This window comes from Bombyx mandarina, chromosome A1 (genome assembly GCF_030267445.1).
Source record: "Bombyx mandarina strain Sakado chromosome A1, ASM3026744v2".
NCBI classification, from domain to species: Eukaryota; Metazoa; Arthropoda; class Insecta; order Lepidoptera; family Bombycidae; genus Bombyx; species Bombyx mandarina.
This window is the reverse complement of record NC_143234.1, coordinates 6,200,886-6,224,018: the sequence shown is the minus strand read 5'-3', so window position 1 is coordinate 6,224,018 and position 23,133 is coordinate 6,200,886. Positions and strand designations below refer to the sequence as shown.

At 39.0% G+C, this 23,133-nt stretch overlaps 2 protein-coding genes across 11 annotated transcripts in view; one reads left to right on the top strand and one right to left on the bottom strand.

Moving 5' to 3' along the window:
- The window catches only part of bent (projectin protein bent), a 155,731-nt gene that overhangs the window by 120,546 nt on the left and 12,052 nt on the right, over positions 1–23,133 (bottom strand). For all 10 annotated transcript variants that reach the window (XM_089739465.1, XM_089739458.1, XM_089739460.1 and 7 more), the window contains exons 2-3: positions 3,036–3,265; positions 80–219 (exon numbers count right to left, since the gene is read on the bottom strand). In XM_089739465.1, the coding sequence (XP_089595591.1) occupies positions 80–219; positions 3,036–3,208 (313 nt within the window). In that variant the 5' untranslated portion in view covers positions 3,209–3,265. The remainder of the gene's footprint in view (positions 1–79; positions 220–3,035; positions 3,266–23,133) is intronic.
- On the top strand, positions 19,225–21,063 carry LOC149499485 (uncharacterized). The gene has a single exon (XM_089739506.1). The coding sequence runs from the start codon at positions 19,438–19,440 to the stop codon at positions 21,061–21,063; it is 1,626 nt and encodes a 541-aa protein (XP_089595632.1). The 5' UTR covers positions 19,225–19,437.

Below are 23,133 nucleotides of genomic sequence, written 5' to 3'. Positions count from 1 at the left end.
AGATGTTGCTGCGCAGGTTCATTTAAGAATATTCGATGAATAACAGTTATAAGATATACGAATAAGATAATATACTCACGGCTAAAATTAAGGTTGATGGATGCGGCCACCTCGCCCATCTTATTTTTGGCCTTAACTTTGTAAAGCCCCGCATCGGTCTCGATCACATCATCCAATTCGAGCACCACCAGGAATTTGTTGTTGGCGATGCTTTGGATCCTTGATACAAAGAGATAGAGCTTAAATTCAATGAACACGAGTTTGAGTCAAAGATAAGGATTTAATTTAATAAAACGTTTCTCAATCGATGAAAAGCTCGATTGTGTTATTGAGTTTTCTCACAAGGCCTTTTGGAGGGCTTTATAAACTGTATATACCTATGTATATGGCCTCAGTTTTTAAAGCAATAGAAAACCGAACCAACAGGAGGTATTTAATTAGGTATAATTTATTTAATCGAAATGAAGTTAAAAGAAATATGTTTGTAATATGTCACGTCAATAAGAAGATGTTAATATCACTTGTAATTTAAAAAACGTAACTATGTGCTTTAAAATAAATCAAATACCTCAAATTTAATCGGCGAAATTGATGTAAGATTTTGATATAAGATTTTTGAACATTTCCTTTCGAAAGATGTACCAGCCGTCATATAATACAATCCAGGTTTAACTCTATTTTTAAATTGTATTGCTGTTTCTATTATCATTATTGTATAGAATCTGTTAATTGTGCAGTTGAAACTCTCTCGGATTACGATGCCAAATAATCAATGAGAAAGGTAACGTCATTTTACCAGAGCTACATATGTAATACCCCATCTGGACTAATTTGAAGCATCATGATATCTTGAAGATATTTCGTTTCAAGATCAACTCCCTGTTCGTTTCATTAGGGTACTTATAATTGTAATGTCAAAATATTAAGAATATTCGATTAATTAATTTAAAAATATTGTTCGTTATTTATATTTTACTTCGATGGATGGACGTGTTCACGGTCTGTCAACTGAAGCCCATAGATATCTACAATGTAAATGGACCACCAACAGTTGAAACATGAGTTCTAACCGACAGATTTACAAGGCAACAGCTGCCCCTTCAAACCGAAACGCGTTATTGCTTCAAGAAGTTGGCAGTACGGTATATATGCGTGCAAGTTCATAAGACGCCCTACCACCAGCAAATCGATCCGTTCGCCGACAAATCTTACCAAATTGAACATTATGAGATGTATTTTGCTATAAAACTATTACGATAAAGGTAAGATTCCTCGCCGGATCTTTTCAGTGGGTCGCGATTCCGATTCGCTATCGGAGACTAGGTAGGAAAAAAAAGAAAAAGATTTTAACAACAATAATTCTGAATGAAATTTAATTTACAAAAATCGACGCAGTTTTTATTTTATGGTTTACTGTTTTCATGTTTACTTCCTGTATAATTTCAATAGAGCAAACATATTAAATCAAACGTTCAGTATCTACAACCATCGTATTCCCGTTTTGCTTTTTTTCACAATTAAGGAAAAACAAAAATGTCATCTAAAATTACAGATTACATTTGTTAGTTGCGGTTTGACATCTTAACTACTCGACTGATCATCGGGAAATTATTACAAAAAAAAAGGATAAAATTCTCAAAATATCATCAGGAAATTATTACAAAAAAAAATATTCAAGAAGCACAAATTTTTTTTTTTTTTCAAACTCAAACATTCAAACTTTCAGTTCATGTACACAAATCGTAGATAGCCAAAGTCCTAAATATATTTAAATTCCTAAGCCAATAATCACGCGGCATCATGGCAAAGAAGTTCATTAACTTTTCTATTCTTGTGGCCGTTGGGAATTTTTGGCATGCTGAAAATCTGAACAGATGGCGTCTAGTGTTTTAATTTTGTGCTCTTATTAAACAACTACATGCTTATTCGCGTTAATTGATATAGACCTATAGATAAAATAAAGCAAAATTATGGGAAATTGTTGACAATGACAATAATGAGAATAAAAAACCCATGACTAAGCCATACAGTACTTTTATGGCTTAATCACGGCTCGCGAAAACCTAAGAAAATACAAGATTGTTTATAATTCAAATACTTTTGAAAAACAATCGTAACGGTAACAATGTTTTTATCACATTGTCCAACCCATTCATGCAACCAATATCTGTACCACGAGCTCCCATTTCGGGTACATACATGAAAACAAACACGTATATACATGAAAAGGGGTGTTAAAACATACATAATATCGATTTTATTAAAGTAAACCATTTTATATTGTTATATAAACATTTTTACATACATATATTTTTGGTACAAGCGGGCGTAAAGATTACGGGTAAGCAACTTGTGCTTAGTATATCAAATATCATGCGTTTGACATGTTTAACAGATGTATCTAAGAGCGAGGGCGGTACTTAGGGTCTGTCAAAGATATCGGTGCGATAAACTGCTCCCCAATAGTAAGAGACGGGGCTGCGGTGGCATGCTCACATTGCCACGAATAACAAAAAATATAACTATCCAACGTTTTAGACACCAGCTTAGAACTACTACCAGATTTTTTTTTTATTGCTCTTGTTGGCAGACTACCATACGGCCCACCTGATGGTGAGTGGATACCGTCGCCCATGGACTTCAGCAATGTCAGGAGCAGAGTCGAGCCGCTGCCTACCGCTTAATACTCTCCACAAGCCTCGTTTGAAGAAGGACATGTCATAGCGCTCGGGAAACACCGTGGAGGGGAGCTCATTCCATTGACGGATGGTAAGTGGCAAAAAACACCTCTGGAAACGCACTGTCGATGAACGCAGCGGTTCCAGATAGCATGGAAGAACATTAAAGTACTTAAAAAGTAAACTAAAGTACTTACAAGTACAACAAAGTACAATGCCCTTCATGAAGCTAAGGATCGCAGCAGATGGAGGGAAATCGTACGGGAGAAACTGATGCAGCGGGGGAGTCACGATCCTCAGTAATGAGGAAAACGACGCGAGGAGGAGGATAGTACTTAAGAACGTTAAAGTACTTACTTAAATTTAGTTCTGTTGTCCTCTTGGAGCTGTTCATCGCTTCTGAACCAGCTGATCTCTGGCTTGGGCGACGCGAGTAGCTGACATTCGAAAACCAGCTTGTTCCCATCGTCCTCTTGCCGCAGTTGCGGCTTCTGCGTGAAGCTCGGGGCAAAGTCGTCGGTGACCCCCATTGCGCTAACTACAGGTCATTACGCTTGGAATACTGACCTTACCCCTCAGAACCTGACCTGGAAATTATAACGCTCTTTAATATCTATATATTAATACGTGAAGCAAAAACTTTGTACCCCTTTTTACGAAAATAAAAAATCCGTCCGCAGGAGTATGAAAAAAAAATTTTCCACACTTATAGAGAATATAGAGAAGAAGTGCAGAATGCAATTTTTTTTTTTAAATTATGCATAAAAGATACATTAAATCAATAAAGAAAAAATTACACACACTACCATGTATTTGACACAACACATACGTGTAAATGTACTCTTTGTGTATTGTCAATTGTGAAACTTTTGTTATTGTTTAAAGTCTGTGGTCTAATTGACAATAGATTAATATTTTTTGTCTTTAATATTATTTATCTATAATGTAGTTTTGGCGAAATCTGTATTATATAGAATATATTAATATCTGTATTATTATAGAAGTATAATAGTGTTTGACAATAGAACCATAATAATGTTTAAACTTTTAATTTCAATTAATTATAGTCGAATTTCGACTACTGCAGTTACCACTAGTTTAATAACTTACACGTTATCACACGATCCAAAGGTAAATCACTTAAAACATTTTTTATTGCCCAGTTGGGCGGACGAGAAAACTGCCCACCGGGTGTTGAGTGGTTACCAGAACCCTTAGACATCAAAAACGTAAATGCTGCTTGAAACATGAGTTCTAAGTCATAATTTTATAGTAGCATTACTGCTTTGCCGCAGATATAGACAGCGGCAGATATTGACTTAAGCAGTAGTGGTACCTACCTGTGCGGGCTTACAAGACATACCAAAAGTAAAAAGCCATGGTTTTATAAAGAAATAAGTTCATTTAAAAAAAAAGTATCATTAATCGACGCGCCAACTTCCTAATAGATTTTAAAGTCATAGTGAAATCTCATATGTGTATCATGTTTATATTATGAGCTACGCAAATAAAATCAAAAGACAGTCTGTGTGTAAAGAATCTCAAGGTATTAAATTAAAATTAGCAAAATTTACAAATTTCGTTAAGCTTGAGCCCATAAAAACTGTAAAATATATAATTCGAAAATTGCAAATGAGATATATAAACGGAAGATTAAATCCTAAAAGTTTAAGTGTTTTAAGTGTTTAAGTGTTTTAATTAATTGCAAACAAAAGTTGTTTTAATTGCAATATATTGTGATTCTTGTATTTTAATTGTTTTATTTATGCTGGAAATAATTAATTATCCACGTAATGTACAAAATGCAGGAAATTTTAATATTAATTAGCACAGTAGAACAATTTATTATGATTTCATATTCAATTGTTTTATTTTTTAATTCACAGATCATTTCAATTATAACAATTGCGAAATTAAATCGAAATAATTTTTGTTGAATTCGCTATTCATAAAATGACATTTGGAAAAAAAAAACCTTATATTACTTAACTTATTTTACTACTTAAAGTACTAATTTGACTATTAAAAGTAAAAGTTTCTTAGTAATTGTTCATTTAATTATTAATGTCATACATTGTGTAATAGTATACATTATATTAATTTTAATAGTAACTAGTAAATAATAGTGTTTGTCTCTATTTTTAAATTAAAATTTTGATTACGGTACCGCGGACTCCAGTGTCGATTCCTTGTTAAAGACATTTGTCATTCGGAATCTAGAAATTTCTAGAATGAATTTGGAATAGTTAAAAAATAATAATTCAACCATTATCATCACAGAATGTACCAATTTTTGTATACGTGCAAAAATGCGTACTGCTTTGGGAAAGAAACAGTTGCTGTCCTAAGGTTTAATCGGAGATTATTTTAAGGTGAGCTATTGTACACAAAACTTTGTGTTTTACTAGTTAGCACCTATTATTTCAACAGGATTCGTGAATTTGTTTGAAGTAGCTCCGACGACTTTGTCTCCAACTATAGAGAGCTCGCATAGGGCACCGCTTTGCCTTATCCGACGACGACGAGCCAACGCAAAGCCAGCGTCGCCCGAAGCTTATCTTGTCGGATACCCCGGATTCACTCTCGGTGCTTTTAGGACCCTCAAGCACCGATCACCCTTAGACCCAGCCCACTGAGTTTCCCCTGGATCTTCTCAGTGGTTCACGATTCTGAATCAGTGGTAGATTCTGCGAAGTACTGTTCTTGCTAGGGCTAGTGTTAGCAAATTCTCTCAGGTTGAGCCCGTGAGCTCACCTATCCGTTCGGGCGTAGCTGAAATAGGCTACCAGCGAATAGGTAGGGGGAAAAGGCACCGCTTTGTCGGCTTTGCCAGAAAAACAAGTATTCAAGTCTCGTTTAAAAAGCCGAATAGACATTTTCCCTTTGAAGAATTTTAGCTCATATGACTTAGGTAATACCGTGCTCCACGCTTTAGTATTGCTGAGCTATATGAGTTAGAATATTTACAAAGTAACTTGTTCTTTGTTCGTTTGTCCTCTATGCAATTCTTCACCATTTATTTTAGATTGAGTTCGAACCTTTGACATACATACAGGAAATGTTTCTGTCAGAGTATCATCGACGTCTACGTGTGGGGTGTGAGTAGTTTTAACAAATTGATATTTTTAATACATTTAGCGCGTCGGGGTGCGGGAATATATGTTAGAACTTAGAAAAAATATATCGAAAAATTATATCAGCTAAAGAAGGAAGACTTGTTTAAATGCAAACGCCTCCCATTTTCTTTCTTAATGTCGAGAAATGCGTTATTCAAATGCGTGACTTAATCATTAAAACTGTTAAGCGTTCGAAATGTTGGTAATTATAAAAATAAATTATCGGTAATCGCAAAAGTAGGTAGTATTAATTACATTTGCGACTGACGAAAACCTTAGCTACAATCTTGGAATGTATTCTAAAATTTATTATATATATTTACAACATTTTATATTTGTAAAAAGTTTTTTTTACGCATAAAATCATATGTTTCAAAAAATTTTTGAATTATTATTAAAATAAAAAATTAAACAGCTTTTTTTTTCATTATTTTACTTATGATCTTTGCAGCACTGTTGATTTCATTAAAGAGCGTGCGTGGCTCGCATCGTTCATCTGAAACCGTCCATCCAGTATCCTTGGGCTTAGCATTAGAATCTTGGCTAGACGTTTCAGATGTTTGTGAGTCACGCTCAGCGCGGTCAGAACCATCTGCGTCCGCAAGGTGAAGTGTAAGAAAGTAGGTGCCCGGTGTTAAAATTTTCACGACTCTGAACGAAACGTCTCGTTTCTATTTTAATACCGCGTACGAAGGCCCCTCCGGTTTCATCTCAACGCGAAAGTATCTTTCTAGTTATTTAGCTCCGTTTTTTTTTCACTATTTTTATGTCTTAATATTTCGCAAGTTTTACTTTCCCTAACTAAAAAAAAACGGAATTAGCTCATAAATAAATAATTAAATAGTAAAAAAAAACATTTTAAAAATAATTGTTAGATATAAACTTTTTAGAATTTTTTACGAAAAACTTTTAAAGTTAAAGATGTTTTTTATTTTTTATTGCTTAGATGGGTGGACGAGCTCACAGCCCACCTGGTGTGATATGGTTACTGGAGCCATCTACAACGTAAATGCGCCACCCACCTTGAAATATAAGTTCTAAGGTCTCAAGTATAGCTACAACGGCTGCCCCACCCTTCAAACCGAAACGCATTACTGCTTCACGGCAGAATTAAGCATATTAAAGAATATTGTATTAATCGTAACAGAACGCTTTACGTACCAGTTGAGAGGGTAAATAAATCCAATAATATATATATATATATATATTTAGGTGCACAACAGTCAAATCACAAGCACTAAATGGTCTTCAATAGGCACGTTAAGTTTACGTTCGAGAACTTGACGAAGGTTATAGTATAGAATCGTGACAGAGATCGGTTGGGTTGTCGCCGGCGGCGGAACGCGTCGGGTCGTTTTCGAAATCGTAACTAAACTATGGAAATTTGGCGCTGGGCCGAGGCGGGCGGAGCGGAATTCGCGTGGGCCGCTGCAGCCACCGGTTGGATAACGGACTCGTCACGACGTGACGTGTTGGTGCAGAGGTGTTTTCCGCCCAAGATAGAAGCTGATCTAATAGACCTTTGATTTAATTTGGATGCAACTGTTGGGATAGGGCTCGCTGTATACGCCGATAAATATTTAATGCATCATCATTGTATTTGAACGATTTACTATTGATCGAAATTTGAATTGAAATTTGAATTGGCGCAGGACTGGTTTTTGTGGCGAGGCTTGGGAGAGGCTTATGTCCAGCAGTGAACGTCTGTGGGCTGATAGAATAGAATAGAAAATGCGAAATAGTGATTATCAAGCTTGAAACTCTACACTGTGTTGATCAATATGGTATTTTAGCTTTAATCGATAGAATAGATACAAAACTTGTAAAATAAGGTTTTATTAATGATTTTCAAGCAAAAAATCTACAGAAAATATTACAAGAAAATCCATCAGAGATAATAGGGTTTTAAAGCTCTGAATTTTATGGTAGTAAGCCTATTGTGTCTGAATGTGGTGCAGGGATTCACATAACCATACAATAAAACCACCCATCCATACAATAAAACATTAACGTATATATATTATCATTTGTCAAATCAACAGAATCATCAAAACTATCAATCTGATTTACCAGGCATATCATTTGTTGAAAATCAACATAATAAACAATATAGAATCGGCTATTCGTGAGACATTGAAATTAATATAACGGCATTCACACTTCGGTACTCTGAAATACAAGTGGCTCCGGTTTTATTATAGTCCGTAAATCAGATAGCATCGTAAATTTTTGTTCAGCATCCGTTCATTCGTTGGCAACAGCGCTGGAGAAGTCAGGTGACTTTTCATTTAACAGGTGAATATTATGTGACGGAGACTTGATTAATTGCTATCGTTTTTGAAACTGGCTCTTGCTAGCTGACACTAAAATCAACTTGTGATACAACCGAAATATGTTTTAGTCGTTGATTGAATAAGGCCAGTGTATTGTAAGCTTTGTTGAGAAGAACATAAAAAACAAAGTTGAAGAGAAGGCATTTTGTTTTTTGACAACAAAGATTTCTTTTTTGATTTCGTTCAAGGTTCTTCTGATAATTTCTATTAATTCTCCGTAAAAAACGTTTAAGATTATATTAGTGAGAATGCACTTAAAGAATTGCGCGAGAGCAGAGAAGCTGGAAGTGCGCGTTTGGGATGTTATGGACATGTGATGAGACGAAATGAAAATGAGGTTGGTAAGAAAATGTTAACTATGAATGTGGAAGGATACAGAGGAAGAGGTAGATCTAAGAAGAAATGGATGGTTTGCGTAAAAGACGATATGGGTAAGAGGGGAGTGAGCGAAAAAAAGGTATATGATAGAAGAGTATGGAAGGAGAAAACATTTGTAGTCGTCGTGGCCTAAAGGATAAGACGTCCGGTGCATTCGTGTTGAAGCGATGCACCGGTGTTCGAATCCCGCAGGCGGGTACCAATTTTTCTAATGAAATACGTACTCAACAAATGTTCACGATTGACTTCCACGGTGAAGGAATAACATCGTGTAATAAAAACCAAACCCGCAAAATTATAATTTGCGTAATCACTGGTGGTAGGACCTCTTGTGAGTCCGCACGGGTAGGTACCACCACCCCGCCTATTTCCGCCGTGAAGCAGTAATGCGTTTCGGTTCGAAGGGTGTGGTAGCCGTTGTAACTATACTGAGACCTTAGAACTTATATCTCGAGGTGGGTGGCGCATTTACGTTGTAGATGTCTATGGGCTGTGAGCTCGTCCACACAGGTAAGCAATAAAAAAACCGACCCCAGGTAACTGGGAGAAGGGCAGGATAATGATGAATGCACCTAAAGAATTAAAGACACGTAAAGATCATTTTTGAATGTCAAATTGATCAATTTGGATTGGATCAAATTGAAAATTTCATGGTTGAATTTAGAAAGTGAGCTTAGAATTTTCTGGGATTAGGGCGTTTAATAATCCCACAAAGGAATGTACCACCACCACCCTACCTATTTCTGCCGTGAAACAGTCATGCTTTTCAGCTTAAAGGGTGGGGCAGCCATTATACTACAAAAACTGAAATTTAGAATTCATGTCTCAAAACTGGTGGCGGCAATTACGTTGTTACTGTCAAAGGGCTCTGATAACCACTTAACTCCAGATAGGCCGTTATTACTTCCACCAAAAAAAAACATTGTAATATTTTTAAATTTTCTTAAAAAGTATCAACCGGTGTGATTGTAATGCATCGATTAAAACGTAAATGTATCTTTTTATTTCACAGAAGCTAACAAACTTACATCGAATTGTGTATAATTAGATGATTTCGTGGTAATGAATGGTTTCAGACAGGAAATCTATTTCAAACATCGGCTCTGCCCACTATCCGTATTACTGTTTGTAATGAAAATTTTATAGAGCATGTGATTTAGTCACATGACACAGTCGAATGATATTGAAGTGTCATAAAATTTGCTTGGAGATTTCGTTTTACACGTAAAATTTGCTATAACTTTGTACTTAGCGGCCTGGCTGGCCCCTGCTTCACTGATGTCCATGAATATAAAACAGAAATTGCTGTGGGAAAAGTTTTTAAACACATTGAAACTCGAGGATCGCAATTTTATACTAGTATTTTTTTTATTGCTTAGATGGGTGGACGAGTTCACAGCCCACCTGGTGTTAAGTGGTTACTGGAACCCATAGATATCTACAACGCAAATGCGCCACCCACCTTGAGATATAAGTATTAAGATCTCAGTATAGTTACAACGGCTGCCCCACCCTTCAAACCGAAACGCATTACTGCTTCACGGCAGAAATAGGCAGGGTGGTGGTATCTACCCGCGCGGACACCAGTCTATATACTCCAGTGTATATACTCGTATTGTATCATCTTATTTACTAGTATAACATTGCGTTTTGTATCATCTACACATTACTTTTATACCCTTATAGGGTGGACATGATTGCTTTCAAGTGTCATAATGACGATCATGACATAAATGACGATCTAATATTAATAATGACCCCTACAAAACTGATAATGTGCGATCCTAGAAAGGGTACCAGACCCGAATGTTATAAAATAAAATGCTATTGGTGTCATTCAGAAAAGTTATGTTAAATTTTATTTTAATTGGTTCCACAATTCTGCATATTTCTGCCTTCCCGCAAACATGCGAAACTCCAGTATTATCTCTTGAATATTGGTAGCGACGTTCATTTTGTCTTTACAATAGGCTCACCTTGAAGTATCTATTGTTAGTTATTATTTCAATTCTGAATTTAGGTAAGGTGTAGACGACTTAAAATCGGAGTATCTCAGGATACTACTAGAGACTAATGATTAGGAAGTATTCTAATAAATGTACAAGGCAGTCAATTATTAGGTACGATTTTATAGCATTACCAGTTTGAATGCGAATTTGAGCCGCCACAAAAGCATGTTTCTAGAAGACGTTGAAGGAATGATTATAAAGGAAACTTTACTGATTCTTCGGCCAATCTTCGCCTGATTAGTAAGTATTCTAATAAATGTACAAGGCAGTCAATTATTAGGTACGATTTTATAACATTACGAATTTGAATGCGAATTTGAGCCACAAAAGCATGTTTCTAGAAGACGTTGAAGGAATGATTATAAAGAAAACTTTACTGATTCTTCGGCCAATCTTCGCCTGATTAGTAAGTATTCTAATAAATGTACAAGGCAGTTAATTATTAGGTACGATTTTATAGCATTACGAGTTTGAATGCAAATTTGAGTCACAAAAGCTTGTTTCTAGAAGACGTTGAAGGAATGATTATGAAGGAAACCTTACTGATTCTTCGGCCAACATTGGTACCAACTGTTTTGGCAAACTTTTGTTTCGTGCGTCTGCTCAGTTGCATAAGTGATCAATAGCAATGTAAACAACTCGATAGTTTGGCGAAGTGCGCACATTGATGACGGCACGTAACAACTGTGACTCATTCGCAGTCATGAAACGATATCCATGAAATCAGTTTATTTTTAATGGTAATAGGGCGTGTTTAGAGGAGGTAAGTGTGTAACCATTAAGATAATGGTTCTTTCGAATATCCTTGATCCCGCGGTTCGCAGTCGTGGACCATTCCCACATACCGCACGCCCCCTAGGCGCGGAGACCTCGTAGGTGGTTCGGCCCTCCCAAAAAAATATATAAATAAAAAATAAAGTTATAAAAAAAAACAATGGCTCTGACTCAGCACGTCGTCTCGGGGATACGATTGTAAGCAATTCAACTGTAACAAGTCAGCTCTACAAGCGAGCTAATTCGTCGATGACAAAGAGACGTTCAAGAATTAATATTCATTTTAAATAACCAAATATGAATATAGTATTTTATTCGGTTTTCGTGAGCCCGTAGACTTAAAAAATATACTATTACGGCTTAATTTAGGTTTGATGTCTTTTTTTTGCACCTGCCTAATGGTTGGTAGCCTAGGGGGCTATTCCAGTTTCTCGCGGATGGATAGGTGAGCTCACGGGCTGAAACTGAGAGAATTTGCTAACAATACTTTGGAAATAACAATAAAAAACGCGAGACGAAACCATAGTTTTAATTAGGTATTAAAAAGTAATAAATACTGAAACACTTTTGGCCAGAGCTCAGCTTTTTAGCGCCTTAGCAAGACAATTACATAGCACTATTGGTGCCTTAGCAAGACATTAATATAACAATAATAATTTTTTTCGCAATTACTTTATTTACAACATATATTTTTTCAATGTCAACTAACAAAGAGGTTTCCCGAAAACTTACTAAGCTGTGTATATCGATGCAAAGTATTGTACTACCGGACTTACTAAGTTAACTTTGTAACTTAACTTTGTAAGTCATGCGTTTATGTTTGGAGGTAGTTCAGTCGTAATACTCATACAATACAATCAACTAGAATAGAATATTTACTACGTACATTTTACTAACGTTAAATTCGAATGGATTTTAATACATACATAAGTCGTTTGAGAAATAATTCAAAAGTCTACAACATTGTTATATCATATGGCATCAGGCATATGATGTTATGACATTTTTAGCTAACCAACCAAATACAATGAGACAAACAAAACATTGATTGGAAATGATCTTTTCTTGCAATTAGTCAGACATTTATAATTAGTTAAAGTGGTATTCACGTGGGTGGCCAATGTTATATACTCATTTCTTTTGTTGTAAGTGACATGAAGGTATGAATGGAACTAATTATTGGAGCTACAAAAATTGTGTTATTAATTAACAAAATACTAGGAGTCACGTTGTAAATGAGAAATATTTTTATCAAAATATATTAAATTATTTAAAGTCAGGATATGTAAAGCTATTTATTCAACAGTTACACAATAGATGGTCCTAGGCTGTGATCTTCACTGGAGTATGGTCATGCTGCCAAAAACATATTTAAGAGCAGTACAATAACGCCCGAACTCAACTACCAAAATAACTTTTGTGAAGATACCAACTACAATCGAGTTATAATTGCTAGAATGTCAGTTGATCCAATTAAATTCAAATAAGATAAACCGAAATTCGAGGTAAAATCTTATTCTAATAAGCTTTACATTTGTAATTTTTAATTTTTATTTGTACTTTTGTTTTCAATAGCCAACGCTATGTAATTAATACGGGTTTGCTGAGTGCATATACCAATTAGATTGCAATCCAGATTAGATCTGGGTACTACTTGTACGATTTAGCTAATATGTACGGTAATAATTGTAATTTGTTTTGTGCAGCAATAAAATAAAAAAAAGAATAATAACATTTTGGATAGGAAGAATTATGCAGAGGAAATAAAAAACATACGCAGAAGTAAGTGAGTTTAGCCTTATAAGCTTTTATCTTCACAGCGTTAGGTAAGAGTATTTTCTGGCCCTTAAAACAACAGTTATAAATGAACAACTGATAAAGCTAACGATTATGCATAGAATCCAAATGAAATTCGTTTGGCGCTTGACACGAGATTCATTTTCAGCGCTATTTCAGAAAACATCCGTTTCAGGAGTTCCGACTTTATTCCGTCGACGTACATCCGTATTTAGCTTGAAAATTCACCCACGCGAATGCATCGCAACAGTGGGCGAAGCATTGTTTCATGGTTATTTTGGATCTGTGTGTTATCTGCAATGCTATAAATAACAAGATTTATGTGTAGGATATTTTTACGCTGCGCACAATGCGTTGTTGTTTATAATTAGCAACGGTCGTTCATTACAATATTTATGATGCACGCAGATTAGCGTTTAGCGTGGTATGGACATGCGATGCGTAGATGAGAAGATGCATGTGACTAGGAGATGTATGGAAATGGTAGTGCAAAGTAGAGGGAGAAGAGATCGACCGAAGAAGACATGGATGGAATAACGATATGAGAGAGATATGAGTGAGTGTTGAAATAACGGCTGATAGAAGAGAATGGAAGAGAAAAATTAGCTGTGCTGACCCCACCTAGTGAGATAAGGTGGAGAAAAAGATGAGATTATTGTATCAGCGAAAACAGAAACAGAAAGTGAATAAACTGCTTCACTTATTTCTGCGACTACTAAGAAATCCTCTTATTTTAAACACGGTTTGAAAGGATTATACGCTGTGTTAATATTGTCTTGGACGTACCCATCACATGCTTTGTATCTAAAAGTGACTATTCACCATCAAGTGAATAGTTTGGAAGTTTATTTTTGTAAACAAAAAATATTGTTTTACTAAATGAAGTTATAATAATTTCCTAAAAAATAATAAAGTTCAACTTTTTGAATAAGTTTGGCACTTAAAATTAGGTTACCTAATACAGCATGAAATCTGTTTGGAACTTTAACATCATATCAAACTGCCTAGATCATTTGACACATGTTTAAATAAAAACCGTTCTGTTGAATGCTACTTTTATAACCTCATATAGGTTTAACTGGATTAAAAATGAAAATTTGGTCAATATTCCCGAGATTTCCTGTTTATCTTGATCCTTAAAACAGTCCAAATTGATTTATCGCAAATTATACATATAACTAGCGACCCGCCCTCGCTTCGCTTCGGAAACTGTAATTTAGTATTGATTTCTCCATTATTTAATGGATGTTATTATACATATAAACCTTTCTTTTTAATCACTCTATCTATTAAAGAAAACCGCATCAAAATCCGTTGCGTAGTTTTAAAGATTTAAGCATACATAGGGACAGACAGATATAGGGACAGAGAAAGCGACTTTGTTTTATACTATGTAGTGATTATTCACTTTATAAGTAATAGCTTTAAATAACCAAAACTGTTATGAACTGCTCTGAAAAATTACCAATTATATCTCGATCCCTAGTTTCCGATAAAATTTCTGTCGGTTCGTCTGCTCCAGTTTTCCTTAAACAATCGTTTGCAGCTTCGTAGCTGAGTTTGATTACATTGTTTGAGTTCGCGGTAAAAATAAACTAAACGCTTGCACATGTAAACTGGGCCACTATTGAATAAGTTTTATAATTCTCGGGCACGGCACCGTGGCACGGCCTTTCCACTTTGATATGGAAGATGAAATGACAATTTACATTTTGAAATCATGACTGAATAAATAGAAGTTGTTTTTTGATTTTTTTCATCAAGAAATAGAGATCAAGTTATAGCTCGCAGTAGGATTTTATTTTTAGACACGTAATCGCATGAATCGCATCTAAAATTTAATTGTTTTAGAGCAGTTATGTGATTTTAAGTTCTTTAATTTGCACGTACTGTGAGCTGTCCAGATTTTAGGGTTTCATTTTAATGTTTTGTGCTCTAACGAAACGACGACCGCACGAATACAAGTAAATTTTATTGGAGTTGCCGTGAAAATCATGCGTCTTTCAACATCTCAACTAAATATGTTTTTGTGGTTTTCAACAACAACGCGTGGCGACAACAGAATTGTTAGGGCTTCCAATGAGCAGGTCCGTAAATAAATCGCGGCCGCGAAACAGAAACGCAAGCTTTAAAACGAATTAATCAGTTTTAAACATTTCAACATTGTAATCTATACATCTACCTAGTCAGGTCATAAATTCTGTCACATGTTTAATGTAAAATAATTAATACAAGTTTACTCATTATGTAACCATTCATATACCAAAATGAACTTAACAAAATATAGATTCTTATGACACTAAAGTTTATTAAAATGACCTCCGTGATTTTGAATACAGGCCTTCAATCTGCGCGGCCAGTCGTCTATCGCAGCACGAACGAGGTCCATGTCCAATATCGGCGGCTGCCTTAATCAAGGATGTCTTGAGTGACTCCAAATTGGGATGAGGCTTTGAGCACGCCTTTTCCTCCAAGTGTTGCCATATCTTGTAATCTAACGGATTCAAATCTGGACTGGAGGAGGGCCAGTCTTCGTGCCGGATGAAGTCGATTTCACGCGCCGCCAGCCAGTCTTGTGTGCTCTTCGCTCTATGAGCTGGCGCCGAATCTTGTTGGAATACCCAGTGCCTGTTATTGAACATGGTATGAGAAACAGGTTCCACAAGGTTCGTCAGGACTGTATTTTGATACACAACTGCATTCGTTTTTACACCTTTCTCACAAAAATGTACCTCTGTTAAGCCCCAATAAGAAACTCACAAACATACCATGAGCGAGGATGGAAAATGACCTCGTTGGACACGCGGAATACGGTTGCTCGCTTCTTCACTACTGTGTGCGTACACCTTATCATTTTGTTGGTTGTAGCTCTCTTCTACGGTAAAAATTTTTTCATCCGAAATAAGAATTTCCCGATATTTTTTTCCCGCGTACCGCTTCAACAAAGCGCGGCATCTCTTCAGTCTCAGGTCCATTAGACGAGCATTCAAACGATGTCCTGTTTTTCTTCGATATGCCCGAAGCCCTAAGTCTTCATTTAACACCCTTTTCACCGTGGTTCTGCTTAACCCCATCTGAAGGGCCAACAGTTTCTGCTTACGTTTGGGATTTCTTTGAATTCGCGCCTTCACAGCTTTTATCACTGCTGGAGTCCTAACAGACCGAGGGCGGACCACTTCTTGACCTGTCATCTACACTAGAGTCTTCATTGTATCGTTTGATGGTACGATAAACGAATATTTTGGTTATATTCAAAATTTTCAGTATGTTAAAAATTTGAATTGGCGCGTAACCGCAACGATGCAACGCTATAACTACAACACGGTCTTCTTTAAGCGTCCACTCCATATTTAAAAATGAGTAAAATTCTAAAAGTATACATTTTTATTTTCATGAACAATTCGAAATTCGAATTCAATAAACTTTTTTGTGGCCAGCAATCTAAAAGAAAAGTTTTTACTGTGTGACAATACTTATGACCTGACTAGTTATATATAAAAATGAATTGCTGTTCGTTAGTCTCGCTAAAACTCGAGAACTGCTGAACCGATTTGGCTAATTTTGGTCTTGAATTATGCGTGGAAGTCCAGGGAAGGTTTAAAAGGTGAGAAAATATAAAAAAGCTCGGAATTATATAAAAACAAACAATTTTGTTTTTCCTTTGATATGTCCCCTTAATCTGTCTTTTATTTATCGATTGAGGCACTAAGAAGTCTACCGGGTTAGCTAGTTCTTAATAAATACCATACGTTCATGTAAATAAAGTATTCTTACGCAGTATTAGTAGGTAAGTGAGAAAGCTAAATTGCCTCCGAGAGCCCGTCTTTAACCATAGCTTTTTCAGCCGTGAAATATTTTTCTAGCCAAGTACCACAAACGTCTGCGCTTAAAAATCAAAATGATAAAGTCTGGGTCACCCTTAGTTTTTATTTATTTATTTTGTACAGCTTTTTACTTGATTCCAATTATCTTTCACCGGGTACATTTCTCAAAGCCCAGCCTTTTAACCATCTCTTTTATATTAACATAAGTGACTGAGAGTAAGTTCATTATCATGAGAAATTTCAGGAATCACTTAAATAGCCTTCCATCATCCATCTATTTGATTTACCTTTGTATATTTCTGGGTAGAATATAGTTAAAAAAATATAAAATAATTACGTATAACATTTCTTGAATACCTATTTGTTTATTTCAGCGTTAAAATAAAACAGAAGCTAGTTCCAATACATTGGGCTTTAGTCGATAGTCTCTATGACAGAATTTAACTGCACATACTATTTTGTGAGTACTCCAATAAAAAGACAAGTCAAGGTATCATTTTGGTCCATTTTTTTCTGTAGACCCAATGTTCGAATGCACCCTTCGTTAATACAAAGGCGAAACTCTAATTGAACGCTTTACAAACAATAATGAAATGGCTGTAAGCACGGAATAGATATTTAATTTGCAAAACTATTGTTTATTGCAAAATTTTGGCACACAACAATTCACGTCGTGTATTCACCAACGTCGTTTATGATTTCTTAAGGTTAATGAAATCATTTGAACTAATGTGAAGTTTATATGTTATGGTTTTTTTTCTCCTAGCTAAGCTGGTAGCCTTAGGATATGCTAGCGTAGCCGAAAATGTAAGTGAGCTCAAGGGGCTCTAACCTGAGAAAATTGCTAAGACTAGCCCTAGTAAGAGCAGCGATTCGCAGAATCTACCACCGGATTGGAAACGTAACCCGTTGAGAAGATCCGGCAAGAAACTCAGTAGGCTGTGTCTGTGGATTAAGACATATCGACAAATAGTTTCCGTGATAAATAAAAATTAATAACAAAGTATTAACAATAATTTAATTCGTTGATAAGTGATACTGACTAGCTAGGGTTTCTGAATTCGATGTTATGTTACAATCAGCGCTGTTTTCGTTAAATATATTTTTCATTCGTACTTTCAGTGTATTCTCTCCTCCTATGTGTATTTTTGGTGAACACATAACCCGGAAGAGAAACCTCATTTGACGCCGTCAAACGCACGTGAAAGTTGAATGTCTTATTTATTCACAATCGTAATCAAAGCGATGCGAGAACATTTTATTTCTCGAAAATTCCGAATTCACAACACAAGGACTTTACAAATCGCTGTTACATTGCAATCTTGAAATATTTTATTTATAGAATAATCCGGAGGCTCATTTAATTTCGCATTTCTCGTGTATGTTTATCTCGTGTGTTGAGCTGGGTGGCTAGCAAAACTTTTTTTTTTTATTGCTTAGATGGGTGGACGAGCTCACAGCCCACCTGGTTTTAAGTTGTTACTGGGGTCCATAGAAATCCACAACGTAAATGCGCCACCCACCTTGAGAATAAGGTTTTAAAGTCTCAAGTATAGTTACAATGGCTGCCCCACCCTTCAAACCGAAACGCATTACTGCTTCACGGCAGAAATTAATTAATTCGAGGACATTAGAAAGCGCTGTGGCCTAACACACAAGATGCCAAGAACCAAGTCGTATCGAGCGACCTATACCGACTATGCTAGTCCGATAATTACTAATTGTAGGTGTAATTACTAATGTCGGTGTATACTATAACCTGCACGGTTATATATACATACTACATACTTATATATACATACCTACACACTTCTCCGTACAGGGCCACAAAAATGGACATAGAGTCATACCTTCATTCTTAAACGGTTTCCTCTATATTAATACGCGAATGACGCCGCTGTTAAATCTAATACAATATAATTGATATTTTGACCGCACGTTTCAAAGAAGGTGATGGCATGATTAGATATATTTTGGTAGCCAAGGAAAATTTAACCTTATACCTCAAGCTAAGAATTGACTTCATCATGTAGTGTACTATAGAGTTTCGGGTAGATCATGAGCTACTATGTTACTAATAAAACTATCTAAGAGTGAAATCTGTGTATCAACAAGAAACAATTTCATTGTAGAAGAACGGAGATGAGAACTATATAATGTTACAGCCTTAATGGTTTGCTTGTGTGTGTGTGTCCAGTCCGACAGAAGCACCCGCCGCCTGCGGACGTGCTCATCGACCACTCAATCGCCCGGCCATTGTTCGCCTGGTTTTATTGTTAGCCCGGCCTTTGTTCACCCGGCTTTTGTTCGTGGCACATCTACCGACAAAGTGTGTTCCTGGAAGTGTTTGTTTTGTTTTGGTTTATTTTTGTTGTTTCCTTTTTTTTTGTTGTTCTTTCTTTTTCCTGCAGTAATTGTGCCGCATCGCCACCTGTGTTCAATCGAACCGCTAAGTACCGAGAAGTTGGGGCCTCGCCGCTAGGCGAGTGTGTTTAAGACCCGGGACAGCCCCACCTGGGTCAGACATCATGGAAGCTTTATTTACAGAATTCCTCCGACTTCGCCACCCAAAGCTCACTTCTGAGTTTCTGGCTTTCAAGGCCGATCACGCCGTGAGCCCTCTCGCGGATTCCGCCGTGCTCGTCGCTCCCGCGTCGTACACCGCAGCGTCCGCCATGCCTGCCGCTCCCGCGTCGCCTATACTAGTGGGTAAAACTGCTGCGTCGTCCGCCGTGGCCGCCGCTCCCCTGGCGCGATCATCCGCGGGTTCCGTAGGGTCCGACGGACGTCCTGCATCTGCCCGTAGGTCGCCTGCTCCCGAGCCTGCTGCCTCCTCGTCCTCCGACTCTGACTCGGACATGGAGGTCGACCTCGCCGCCGCCTCATCGACGGATGGATTCACCCTGGTACAAAAGGGTAAGAAGCGCGCTGCGGAGTCCCGAGCTCCCGCGGCCGCTAAAATTAGTAAAGCCGCGAACGCGTCGCGCCCTCGCCCTCCGACTCCCGTCGCTCCCCCTGCCCGTGCCACACCGTCGCCGCGTCCAGTGGCACAAAATAAAACTCAGACCCCTCCCCCGGTAATCCTTCAAGAGAAGGCAGCTTGGGACCGAGTTTCCCTGGCCCTTCAGGCCAAAAAAATTAATTTTATCAGCGCCCGTAACCTCGCGAACGGGATTCAAATTAAGTTAACGACACCCGACGACCATAGGGCCCTCTCAAGCTACCTCCGAAAGGAGCGTATAAGTTTCCACACTTATACGCTTCAGGAGGAGCGTGAACTTCGCGCAGTCATACGCGGCATTCCAAAGGAATTAGATGCCGATCTCGTCAAGGCCGACCTTCTAGAACAAGGTCTGCCGGTCAATTCCGTGCACCGCATGCACACAGGACGCGGGAGGGAGCCATACAATATGGTTCTCGTCGCTCTCCAGCCTACCCCCGAGGGCAAGCAAATTTTCAACGTACGAACAGTCTGTAGGCTTTCCGGAATAACCGTCGAAACCCCCCATAAAAAAGGCACTCCGAGCCAGTGCCATAACTGTCAGTTGTACGGGCACTCTTCCCGTAATTGTCACGCGCGCTCCCGATGCGTCAAGTGTTTGGGCGATCACGCCACGAGCCTTTGCACTCGCGATCAAAAAACCGCTACGGAACCGCCTAGCTGCGTCCTGTGCCAAACACAGGGTCACCCCGCGAACTACCGTGGTTGCCCCCGAGCCCCTAAAATAAATCGCCGCGTCGCCCGCCAAAACCGCCTCCGAGCTTTCGGCCCAGACATCAAAGCCACGGCACCCTCTGTGCCGAAGGCTAAGCCTGCTTTTGTGCCGGCGTCGGTGCCCAGCGTCTCGGCCTGGGCTAAACCGTTGCCGTACACGAACACGGCTACAACTCTCTCCCTCGCGACTCGTCCCACCCCCGCGATACGTCCCTCCCCCGCGACTCGTCCCTCCCCCGCGACCTGCCCTCCGACCGCGTCCGACAATCTCGCTCTAGCGATTGACTTTTTTCAGTCGATCAACTTTGATCGCGTTAATGCTTTGGGCGACGCCATTCGCACCGCCTCCACTGCACAACACTTCATCGCCGTTGTGCAAGAATACGCTGACGTATACGCGTCGTTAAATACGTATGTCCTCCCCTCACTCCGCCGGTAATCAATGGCGTACATAAGTAGAATCAAGCCCCTATCCGTAACGATAGGATTTTTTAACGCTTACGGTCTCGCAAATCAACGTGATCAGGTTTGTGATTTTTTGCGTGACCATCAAATTGACATCTTTTTGGTGCAGGAGACCCTGCTTAAGCCCGCGCGCCGCGACCCTAAAATCGCGAACTACAACATGGTTAGGAACGACAGGCTCACTGCTCGTGGTGGTGGTACCGTCATTTACTATAGAAGAGCCCTGCATTGCGTCCCACTCGACCCCCCCGCGCTTCCTAACATCGAAGCATCAGTATGCCGAATCTCACTGACTGGACACGCGCCGATCGTTATCGCGTCCGTTTATCTTCCACCGGATAAAATTGTTCTAAGTAGTGATATTGAGGCGCTGCTCGGCATGGGAAGCTCTGTCATTCTGGCGGGTGACCTAAACTGTAAACACGTCAGGTGGAACTCTCACACCTCAACCCCTAATGGCAGGCGCCTCGACGCGTTAGTCGATGATCTCGCCTTCGATATCGTCGCTCCGCTGACCCCGACTCACTACCCGCTAAATATCGCGCATCGCCCGGATATACTCGACATAGCGTTATTAAAAAACGTAACTCTGCGCTTACATTCGATTGAAGTAGTTTCAGAGTTAGATTCAGACCATCGTCCCGTCATTATGAAGCTCGGTCGCACTCCCGATTCCGTTCCCGTCACGAGGACTGTGGTGGATTGGCACACGCTGGGCATCAGCCTGGCTGAATCTGATCCACCATCGCTTCCGTTTAGTCCGGACTCTATCCCGTCTCCTCAGGATACCACTGAAGCTATAGACATCGTAACGTCACACATCACCTCGACATTAGATAGGTCATCGAAGCAAGTTGTAGCGGAGGACTTCCTTCACCGCTTCAAATTGTCCGACGATATTAGGGAACTCCTTAGAGCTAAGAACGCCTCGATCCGTGCGTACGATAGGTATCCTACCGCGGAAAATCGTATTCGAATGCGTGCCCTACAACGCGACGTAAAGTCTCGCATCACCGAAGTCCGAGATGCCAGATGGTCTGATTTCTTAGAAGGACTCGCGCCCTCTCAAAGGTCTTACTACCGCTTAGCTCGTACTCTCAAATCGGATACGGTAGTAACTATGCCCCCCTCGTAGGCCCCTCAGGCCGACTCGCGGCGTTCGATGATGACGAAAAAGCAGAGCTGCTGGCCGATACATTGCAAGCCCAGTGCATGCCCAGCATTCAATCCGCGGACCCCGTTCATGTAGAATTAGTAGACAGTGAGGTAGAACGCAGAGCCTCCTTGCCACCCTTGGACGCGTTACCGCCCGTCACCTCAATGGAAGTTAAAGACCTGATCAAAGACCTACGTCCTCGCAAGGCTCCCGGTTCCGACGGTATATCTAACCGCGTTATTAAACTTTTACCCGTCCAACTCATCGTGATGTTGGCATCTATTTTCAATGCCGCTATGGCTAACTGTATCTTTCCCACGGTGTGGAAAGAAGCGGACGTTATCGGCATACACAAACCCGGTAAACCAAAAAATAATCCGACGAGTTACCGCCCGATTAGCCTCCTCATGTCTCTAGGCAAACTGTATGAGCGTCTGCTCTACAAACGCCTCAGAGACTTCGTCTCATCCAAGGGCATTCTCATCGATGAACAATTCGGATTCCGTGCAAATCACTCATGCGTACAACAGGTGCACCGCCTCACGGAGCACATTCTTGTGGGACTTAATCGACCAAAACCGTTATACACGGGAGCTCTCTTCTTCGACGTCGCAAAAGCGTTCGACAAAGTCTGGCACAATGGTTTGATTTTCAAACTATTTAACATGGGCGTGCCGGATAGTCTCGTGCTCATCTTACGGGACTTCTTGTCGAACCGCTCTTTTCGATATCGAGTAGAGGGAACCCGCTCCTCCCCGCGACCACTCACGGCTGGAGTGCCGCAAGGCTCCGTTCTCTCACCGCTCCTATTTAGTTTATTTATTAATGATATTCCCCGGTCGCCGCTGACCCAGCTAGCCTTATTCGCTGACGACACAACCGTTTACT

Excerpts from the sequence above, each read along its gene's own strand:
- LOC149499485 (XM_089739506.1), top strand. The coding sequence starts at position 19,438 with ATGGAAGCTTTATTTACAGAATTCCTCCGACTTCGCCACCCAAAGCTC.